This window comes from Maylandia zebra, linkage group LG7, assembly GCF_041146795.1.
Source record: "Maylandia zebra isolate NMK-2024a linkage group LG7, Mzebra_GT3a, whole genome shotgun sequence".
NCBI lineage: Eukaryota > Metazoa > Chordata > Actinopteri > Cichliformes > Cichlidae > Maylandia > Maylandia zebra.
In genome coordinates this window covers 46,510,738-46,521,280 of record NC_135173.1, presented here as the reverse complement: position 1 = coordinate 46,521,280, position 10,543 = coordinate 46,510,738, and the positions used below count along the sequence as shown (strand labels likewise).

The 10,543-nt window shown below is 39.1% G+C and overlaps 1 protein-coding gene across 1 annotated transcript; it reads left to right on the top strand.

The window, feature by feature from the left end:
- The first annotated feature begins 1,153 nt into the window (after positions 1-1,153).
- On the top strand, positions 1,154-7,651 carry smad4a (SMAD family member 4a). The gene is made up of 11 exons (XM_004538074.5): positions 1,154-1,515; positions 2,865-3,157; positions 3,263-3,437; positions 3,673-3,702; positions 3,782-3,985; positions 4,217-4,324; positions 4,776-4,826; positions 4,938-5,121; positions 5,222-5,390; positions 5,552-5,690; positions 6,436-7,651. The coding sequence occupies exons 2-11, from the start codon at positions 2,918-2,920 to the stop codon at positions 6,645-6,647; spliced, it is 1,512 nt and encodes a 503-aa protein (XP_004538131.1). The 5' UTR covers positions 1,154-1,515; positions 2,865-2,917; the 3' UTR covers positions 6,648-7,651.
- The last annotated feature ends 2,892 nt before the right edge of the window (positions 7,652-10,543 follow it).

The following is a 10,543-nucleotide window of genomic DNA, read 5'->3' as shown; positions in this document are numbered from 1 at the left end:
AATAGTGGATTGGATTTATATAGCGCTTTTCAAGGCACCCAAAGCGCTTTACAATGCCACTATTCATTCACACACTGGTGGAGGCAGCTACAGTTGTAGCCACAGCTGCCCTGGGGCAGACTGACAGAAGCGAGGCTGCCATATCTCGCCATCGGCCCCTCTAGCCAACACCAGTAGGCAAGTAGGGTAAAGGGTCTTGCCCAAGGACACAACGACCAGGACAGAGAGCCCAGGGATCGAACCGGCGACCTTCCGGTTACAGATGCGATTCCCAACCCCCTGAGCCACGGTCGCCTCTGCAAGGTAGAAACTAGTGGCATGCAACAGGAAATAAATGTTTATTTGTATGCAGAACCAGAAAAGATCTTCCTGGAAAAACTAGTGTTTAAGTGTCCCAGTTATTTTTAATCAATTATTTGAAATCATAGCTTTTGTTTAATGATTATAGTTTGATCCACCATAACTGAAAATAGCTGGAGACATAAAGTAAATGTGAGTAGATACAATTAAATGATCTCTCTGTGTAGCCCATTTAATTTACCCCCAACCAAAGGTCATTTATCACAGTCCCAGATTGAGACATGACTCATTGTCTCCAGTTTAACTCTGCATCTGAAAAAATGTTAAATACTTAAACTTATATATGTAGCAATGACAGATATTAATGTTAAACATAAAGCAATTTCACAAAATAAAGCCAGCATATGTAGCATACAAATAAACCCCAAGACTAATGTTTTTTTCTATGCTTATATGTATTCTATGCATCTCTCAGGAACAGTTAATTGTGGCTTTGATCACAAAGCCATGCTGTTCAAAACATTGGTTTGCTAGGGGTAACAAAAGAAAGCCTTATGACAGGAAGTCATGGTATGAATAACATAAATAATATCTGATCAAGTACAGAGGAACACATCTCTTTTTAAATTTTTTTTTAATATTTGGTGCAGTGTACACGTAGAATATCCTAGAACTCACTGAGACTTTGATACTTGAAAAATGAATAGGTTCGCTGTGACAATTTAGTCACTTTTCGCTCTCAGATATGAGCTTTAAGCTCACAGCAGCGCGGCGATTTTCACTGTCTTTACTGTAAAATAAACAAACAGCACCGCAGCGGCACGCCTGTCGTCTCCTGCGTGGGCATGCGCAGATGGAGCGTGGTGGGTGGAGATTTTTTTTGTTTATTTTCGTGGCTAACTAGCTAGTAAAACGCGTTGTTGTTAGCATATATATTCCCCCTCACATTATCAGTGAAGTATAAGAAGTCGAACATATAAACGAGTGCGAGTTTAGCGAGTATTACACTGAAACGTTTGACGAGGTTTTTAGGTTTGGGTCCATCACAGGAGACCCTCGCGAGCTAGGCGTGAAGTTGATGAATGTTAGCGTGTGCTAGCAAGCTAGCCGAAATAACGCTAAGGCGAGCTAGTTAACGCTGCCACTTCGTAGATAAAGTAAACCATATATTATCTCCTGCATCCAGGAACAAGGCTACAGCTCGGTGGTATCACTGTAAGTGCGCAACATTTCCTCTTTGATTTGTGTTGTGATTTATATATAGAATTAGTTGACGAGTAACCCAGTGTTAGCTAATGCTAACAGAGGATGAACTGGAAATTGCTGGCTCTCCTTATTCTGTTCATTAATTGTTCATTTGCTAAACGTGCATTAATATGAATACACAGTTATTCATGATCACGAGCAATGTAGTACCGACCAGGTTGGGCTGCATCATACTGGGGTATAAGGGATAGAGGAAATATAAAGTTACCCGCTTCCATTAGCTATATGGTGATTTCATCTTAAATCACCAGTTTTAAAAACAACAACAAAACAAAACATTTTTTTGCTCATTCCTCTCCGATATGCCTAAAAATGTAATGATCCATAGTTTGTACAGGTATAATTGTGGGTGTGAAGTTTTAGCTAAATATGTGTAATACTTTTAAAGACACATATTTTTCAAAAATCTGTCAACTTTCAGCACGTTTTCCCCACTTTGAAATTTGAGGCCTTGTTTGAACACGAATATATCAAAAACTATTAAAGATAAAAGCCTGAAATTATCACTAGCCTCTTTTAGCGTTATAGGGAACTAGGGGTTGTAATTTGTGACCGATACCAAAAACAGACAATTAGAAATGTGAACTTTTCTTTTATCTTAGTCCCAAATTGCAGACTCTGATTGGCTTTTATGGTAAGAAAATTTCATGCTCGTATCTCGAGCATGGCCCCAGAGTTCAAAGAAAAACATATAAACATTTAAGTTCAAATTTTACAAAGTGGTCAATCAGAATGTTTACACTGATTTAAGATGGAATGACTTTATTAGGACAAAGGCTAGTTACATTTTTTTTGTGAGACTGTAGTAATAAGTAAAACTTTAACTGAGTATCAATTTATTTTTTCAGAAATTGAAGTTATTTTGCTCCCCGTACAACACACTGTATTTGTCAATGCAGTGTTGCTAATGGATGAATGGGAACTTTGAAGCAATGGTTACAAATTAATTATGTGCCTTACAACTCAGATGTCAGAATGACAACATTGTTATCAGCACCTGTTCATATGTGCATAAAGTTTTGAATCAAAGATACAGAGACAACCTTGAGCAGTCTTCTTTGGAAAAGTTGCCAGAAAAACTCTTCTTTCTGTGGCCAGTACATTGAGTATTATGTCAGTTAGTTTTCTTCCCCACATGAGGTGATTCACAGATTGATTTTTACTTTATGAATTGTGGTGTGAAATCCTGATTATCATCTCAACTCTCACTGAAGACAGTTCTCCTCCTGCTTTAGGTTGCTAAATTTGGGCAACAGTGACTCGACGGTAATTTTACCTTCTCATTTCTTCTGGTAAAGGTAAAGAGGATACAGCTGGAAAGCCTCCCCAAGGTTGAAACCTAAGGAGCAAGATGTCAATCACAAGCACCCCCACGAGTAATGATGCCTGCTTGAGCATTGTGCACAGCCTCATGTGCCACCGTCAGGGAGGAGAGAGCGAAAGCTTCGCTAAGCGAGCTATCGAGAGCCTCGTCAAGAAGCTCAAGGAGAAGAAAGATGAGCTGGATTCCCTTATTACAGCCATCACTACAAATGGAGCTCATCCTAGCAAGTGTGTCACCATACAGCGGACTCTGGATGGACGCCTACAGGTAAAGTAGCAAATTCATACTTCTGTGTTTGTTGGTGTTACACCCTGTGATTGTAAATTGGAAAACTTAAGGACCTGTCTAATGTGATGCACCTCTTTGCTCTAGGTGGCGGGGCGGAAAGGGTTTCCCCACGTTGTCTATGCCAGATTATGGCGATGGCCTGATCTACACAAGAATGAGTTAAAACACGTGAAATATTGCCAGTATGCGTTTGACCTGAAGTGTGACAATGTTTGTGTCAACCCATACCACTACGAGAGGGTTGTCTCTCCTGGAATTGGTGAGTAGATTTTAATTTTTGAGTTATTAATATATATATAGAGTACTAATAAAGGGCTTATATAAGAATGTTACGGTTTATTCAACGTGATCATTTTCTTTGATGTCATATCTCATATTTATACATAATATTTAGTTAAAATATCCAAGTTTCTTGCCTAATTTTTACTCTTGATTATTAAGCCACACTTAGAGTGATGCTGATTAAAATGTCTCGCTGTTAAATGTGTTTGCAGACTTATCAGGACTGACCCTCTCAAGTTCAGGTAGGGTGAGCATTTTCTGTTTGCTCAACATAGATTTCTGTGAATGTTCTTCAGTTCTAACCATGTCCTGTTCTGCTAGGTCCACTCTTAGTAAAGGATGAGTATGACTACGATAACCAGCCATCTCACTCCAGCTCTGAAAATCACCTGCCGACGATCCAGCATCCACCGTCGAGGCCGGGCCCACAGGAAACATTCAACAGCCCTGCTCTACTTCCCCCATCAGAGGGCAGCAGTTCAGCTTCTACTTCTGCTTTCTCGACCATTAGTGCCGGACCCTCAAGTAAGTCACGAAACAGTGTCAGCACCTTCTGCAAAATTAAAATAATGCAGCTACTTTAAAAACACTGTGAATCTAAATGTTGCTGTTTTACACTTGGGGTTTGTTAGATTTAAATAAGCATTTTTTAAGGAAATGAATTAATTTGATTACTTATTTAGCCAAAGTTACTTTTATTTAGTCTTTTGTTTTAAGCTATTTATTAATGGAGCTGTTTTAAATGTATGCTTACAGATCCTACCCCGAACTGGAACAGAAACCCCAGCTTCACCCCAGCGGGGCCTCAGCACCAGAATGGGCACCTACAGCATCATCCGCCCATGCCTCACACAGGGCATTACTGTGAGTGAATATAAAACATGCACAAGTTCTGCACAGCTTGGACAAGTCAAATCTGATAAATTCATCTGTAATTTTCTGCGTTCAAGCCAGTGGAGACAAATGTGCTTTTAGGCTAATTAACCCTGTTAAGTAGTTTAGTTAAAGACTGGCTGCTGTAGCAGAACACATTAGTATTCTACAGAGACGTGAAGCCAAATAGGTGATGGTTTATTTATGAGTTATTGAAGATATTAGAGATAATACTTCTGTGTGAGTGGAGTTAAGCTTATCAAATTTAAAAGTTGATTTGAAAATTAGTAAAATAGTCTTCACCATCGATGTCTGGTCAGTGCATTATGTTTATGAGTTAGCCTCTTTTGGTCATTTCTAGCTGCTATGTGTTCAATACTCATTTCTAAATAAAATGTCTCTGTTTAAATACACGTGTAATTATTTTCAACATGATTTACAGGGCCTGTTACCAATGAAATTGCATTCCAGCCACCCATATCCAACCACCCTGGTAAGTACTAAGAAGAAGATCAAAGACAGTTTGCTTTTTAAATTTTTTTTTATCCCTAATTGTGCTATGAGTGAACTTGATTGACCTCTGGTTGCTTGCTGGTTGTTTCAGCTCCAGAATACTGGTGTTCGATTGCATACTTTGAGATGGATGTCCAAGTTGGGGAGACGTTTAAAGTTCCATCCACATGTCCAATAGTGACTGTGGATGGCTATGTCGATCCATCAGGAGGGGATCGCTTCTGCTTGGGTCAACTGAGCAATGTCCACAGGACGGAGAACATAGAGAGAGCCAGGTACTATGTCACACACTTTAAAATATATCATGATATTGTTTAGTGAAGAAATTCATGTCAAATATGGTTACTATTTACTTCCTGTCCTTCATGTCGTTAGGCTCCACATCGGCAAAGGCGTGCAGCTGGAGTGCAAAGGTGAAGGAGATGTCTGGGTGCGCTGTCTGAGTGATCACGCAGTGTTTGTGCAGAGCTATTATCTGGACCGAGAGGCTGGACGTGCACCTGGCGACGCAGTTCACAAGATCTACCCCAGTGCTTACATTAAGGTGCGAATAGCATAATTATGAGATTTGGACTAATGATAATCTCAGTAGATTATGTGAAGTGTCCCTTTTTCGTTGTACTGGTAGAGAATTTTAACCATATATACACGGAGTCTCTCAATATTTGTAGACAGATTTTTAGCATTTGCCTTGTCCCCTGCCAGGTGTTTGACTTGCGTCAGTGCCACAGGCAGATGCAGCAGCAGGCAGCGACGGCTCAGGCAGCAGCTGCAGCGCAAGCAGCTGCAGTCGCTGGGAATATTCCAGGTCCAGGCTCCGTGGGAGGCATCGCCCCTGCAATCAGTGAGTCTTCTTACTACCACTCTTAGCCTTGAACAAGTATATTGTTATGATTACTTGTGTTTTTATGACAAGCTCTATTTTTGTTTGGTAAATGTTAAATATCAGATAAGAAACTCTGACCAAAGCACTTTTGAGCTAAAATGTATTTATTCATAACCTGTTATGCACAGTTCGTCTTTTTATGCATTAAAGCAAACAATGTTTTCCTTCCTTTATTTGTTGGTTTTGTCAGACTGTTTTGTGAGACTTTTTAAAAACAACTTCATTTTCTTTAACTGTCAATGATAATGATGATAATGAAAGAAACGTCTTTATAGCTGACCGGTGGTGCAGTGGGTAGACTGAGTCTTTTCTGTGTGCGTCTTGCATGTTCTTCCTGTGCCTGTGTGGGCTTCATCTGGCTACATGCAAATTTAGCTCAATTGTGCATGGATGAAAGGTAGAAAAAGTGCTTGAAGGGTGTAGAGTAAAGCACTGTATGAATGGATGACCTTTAGTCTGCAGTGCTTTGAGTAGTCAGTAAGGCTAGAAGGCTAAATTAAATTTAGTGGAAATGCAGTACAATATGCAACCTGATGTGAGTGGGACGAACGAGTATATTAGTAATAGTCTCTGTGTGGTAACTGTACCTACTTAGTATGTTCTACACAGACACACGGATTCAGTTGCCTCACGTTTCTCTGCTTTGGTTTGGCCTGTAGTGCCACGTCGATCTAAAAATTGCCGCTTGTAATTTCCCCTGCAGGTCTGTCAGCTGCTGCAGGCATTGGGGTCGATGACCTGCGCAGGCTGTGCATCCTCCGGATGAGCTTCGTGAAGGGCTGGGGGCCGGACTACCCACGGCAAAGCATTAAAGAGACACCCTGTTGGATTGAGATCCATTTACACCGAGCCCTGCAACTACTGGATGAAGTTCTGCACACCATGCCCATAGCTGACCCTCAACCTCTTGACTGAGTTAAAGCATAAGAACTGTATTAGGAAAAAACTAAAAAAATGAAAAATAACAGTTAAAAACAGAACAAAAAAAAATCTGACTCTACTCTTAAGAGAAAAACTCCAACTATAAGCCTGGAGTGCCAAAGGAGGACTGCAAAGGAGTAGGAAGGAGGACATGAAGGCCAGCAGTATACTCCAAAACACACTTCTTTAAAATCCAGCACTGCAAGCAGTTTCCAGAATTCTGAGAGACTCCAGGTTTGCAGTTTCAGTGACTTCCAAACAGCTGGAGGAACATGTGAGTCACACTGGGAGGACTCGCAGCGCAGTGGAAGACGACGGCCATGAAAAAGGAGGCTGATTGTTTACTAAGTGAGGCTGCTTAACATCAAACGAACACGGCCTGTGCCTCTCTAACCTCAAGGCTGAGGTTACAAAAACACTCAAGGTACAATGATAAGAATTAAAGAAAATATTTTCACTGAGAATATTAGTGCAGCTTTAGTGTTGATGCTGTGCGAAGCCAATCCATCCATTTTCTTGCGTAAATTATTTAGTGAAATATTCGGCTCTCAAACAATTTAGGTGTTTGATCCCAACTCATCCTAAATGTGATTTCAGCTGGAGTATACGGCCGGTCCAGTCCTCCTCTTATGGCTCTCTTATACGGCTTCATGTACCTGGAGTTATTTCCCCCTCACAGATCTGGACATTAATGTAAAATTATGTTCTACATTACCCATGCTCTCGTAAACTGTAATCTTGCTTATTTTTCCAGTGCTGGCAGTCCTTGTTTGATGTGCTATGATTTATATTCTCCTTTTGAATTTTTTTTTTTTTTTGTAATAACAGAGCATTTTGAAAAGCCCATCTTAGATGAACTCTGTTTCTCTTTCAACGCCATAAAACTTTCCTTTTTTTAACAACCAGTCAAGGCTGTTCTAACCCTGAGAAAGTAATGGCTTGGACTGAAAAAGCCAAATTTTCATTGAAATTAGGAAATAGTAAAAATAAAAATCTCACGCCGGTGTTGATATGTTACTGTATTTCTTTTACTAGCTTAGTGTCTTTTAGCACTTTTATTAATTTGTAATTAATTTGTCTTTTTCATAGTCTCATTTGTGGTTACTTGTCGTAATCATATAATGTTAGCATAGCTGAAGGGTTTTCATTTCAAACTACTTGCGGTTTATGTGCTATCTGCCCAAAATCTGTTTTTACTTTCAAACACTCACCCGCAGCAGGTTTGACTGGTGTATTTGGCTGACTTCAATACTTTAGAGACACTTTAGGTGGAGTATTTCTTTAAGATGGCTCACAATTACCCATTATTTTAACGTATTCTAGCTGAGTAACTGAGGGGTGAATTGTGAGAGGAAGTGTAAGCCATATTGATGCCAAAAAGCGAAAAGGTTATTGGACCGTAGTCATTTCAGTATTATGTCGCTTGTACAAGCTCGGTTTAAATTATCAGAACCAGTCTAGTTTTGTTCAGCATTATTGATCAAACAATATTTTTATCTGGAGCTCTGTTTACCTACAGCTGTTGCAGTATTTTATACTCTTTTTGCTACTTTTACAGTGATGAACCACCCGTTCTAAAAAAAAAAAAAAAAAAAAAAAAAAAAAAAAAAAAAAAAAAAAATGCTGTACAATTTTCAAGAAATGCAACTTCATGCTTTTCTTTACAATTCTGCCATACAATCTGAATACATACAGAGTTCGAATGCTATTGATGTTTATATGTATGCATATGGTTGAATAAAATTTAATGGGCATCGCTCGGTGAGTGGATCAAGCTTGTTAAAAAGGACGCCGGCTTTGAACAAGAAAACGTTTATTACTGCAAAGACAAGTCACAAATTTTAAGAAAAACAACACTAAAGCTAGCCTGAGCTGAGATCTGAAATATTCAGAAAAACAAACTACATGTGTCTTTAATAGTTTCTATGATCATCAATACGACACACTAAATGATAATGTCGTAAATATAAAAGCCCCCGAATCATCCTTTTTTTTTTTTTGCTTTTTTTTTTTTTTTTTAATGCAAAATACACGATACAAATCATCCTACACATGTTGGTTTGCTTTGCCAATTTTGAAAAATATACATTATATGAAGAAAACTTAACAGCACACAAAAGGAAAGTCACATGAAGTTTGTGTGTATATATTATATCAGATACTATACATTATCCAAAAAAAGAAGGGGGAAAAGTAATCACAAAAGCACTTTGAGCCAACATATCAGATAAAATGTTCACCAAAAGAACAAATGAAATAGTTAAGACACAAATAAATATACTTTTTCTGTTTTTGATATATACACACTTTTGTCTAGGGTGAAGCCAAATAGAAACCTTCCCTAAACGCCACTCCCAAATGCTTGTGCTTGCATTAGAGGGTGCTACAGATGGCCACGACTCACTAGACTGTCAAATGGCACTTAGAAAGAAAAAAAAAAAAAGAAAATTACAAATCTCAAAACGGGTCACAGCATTCAGAAAATATTCAAAACAAATCACGATCATGAGAAAAAAAAAAATTAATGAGAGAGCATTTTACTTACAGTTTTTATCATGGTTCATTAACCAGTTCTGTACAATAAAATGCAGGCAATCTACCATGAGCAACATGAGCGCGCGCGTGTGTGTGTGTGTCAAATCCAGTAAATAATCAGGAGTCCAGTCTGAGGACGTCTTTATGCTTCCTCAGCATTCTTAGTGGCAGCACCTGTGCAAGGAAATGTCTGCTCTGTAGCCTCTATCTGTAGCCCACCAGAGACCCAATAGTCACCAAGGTCCACTGCTCTGGCCAGGGTGAAATTAAAGGCACTGGAGTCCGCTATGGGTCAGTGAAGCTGCCATATTGTTCAGCTGAAGAGGCAATTCTCAGCTTTCACCAGGGTCTTATTTGGAAATTTGCAAACAGTGGTTACAAAAACAATCTTCATCAATCTCAAAGACACTCAGAAATAAAGTATAATAGTGTTGGCTGCATTAACATTGGTCCAGCTTTTGGGAAAGAGGCAGGCTTTGAGATTGAGAAAGCCAAATCAGCATCTGGCACAATCTGGTAAAAGTAAACTGGGTAAAGAGCTAAACTTAGTGAGAGAGATACAAAAATAAGAAGCTTCTAGCAGCACATGGCAGGGTGTGCAAGACCAGAAAGCACTTTTGATCCTAAAGGAAAACCAGTAAATTCATTTTAAGCCATTTTCACTTCGAATGCACAAAATAACTTTTCATCTCTGAGTGATAACATAATCCAGCTGGAGAAAGGTAAAAATGCCATTGCCAAGCAAAGAAGAAAAGTATTCTGCAAAACCTTTATTCCTAACAGTACACCCAGATTTACAACAAATTTGGACATTTTATAGACACAACCCCATGAAAGGAGCCTGTGGGAATGGTGCATTTCATTTTTTCAATTACGTGAACACATATTTATATAAGGATTTCCACAATATAAAAGAGATTAATAAATTCTCCATTTATTGGACATTTTTCATTACTTTCTCTGTTCTCTTAAGTTGCACTCAGTTTAATATTGAGAGCCAGGGCGTCAGTGTCTCGTCCGACGCTCTGTTTGCTTGGCTCTTTTTGGAGACTTTTCAAGCTGTTCCTATTCAATACAGTTAAAATCTTGGATTTATGTGAGCCTAGTTCTACAATACGATCAGTGACTTTTTTTTTCTTAAGCCAGCAGGACAAGTGCGGCTAGTGTTACACGTTGGCAGGGCAAGCAGGGCTAGTGTTACAGATGTAGCATAGGTTTAATTGGTGAGGAAGCTAGGTTTGGAAATGTCAGAATTTACTTTTCAGATATCCTCATCCCCAAAAGGCTGAACATCAAGTAGAGTCCACTGACCCAATAGCTGAAAAGACATTTGCACTTTCCCACACTTCCCTAAT

Excerpts from the sequence above, each read along its gene's own strand:
- smad4a (XM_004538074.5), top strand. The coding sequence starts at position 2,918 with ATGTCAATCACAAGCACCCCCACGAGTAATGATGCCTGCTTGAGCATT. Across the intron at positions 3,438-3,672 it reads GGTTGTCTCTCCTGGAATTG|ACTTATCAGGACTGACCCTC; the intron begins GTGAGTAGATTT and ends ATGTGTTTGCAG. Across the intron at positions 5,691-6,435 it reads AGGCATCGCCCCTGCAATCA|GTCTGTCAGCTGCTGCAGGC; the intron begins GTGAGTCTTCTT and ends TTTCCCCTGCAG.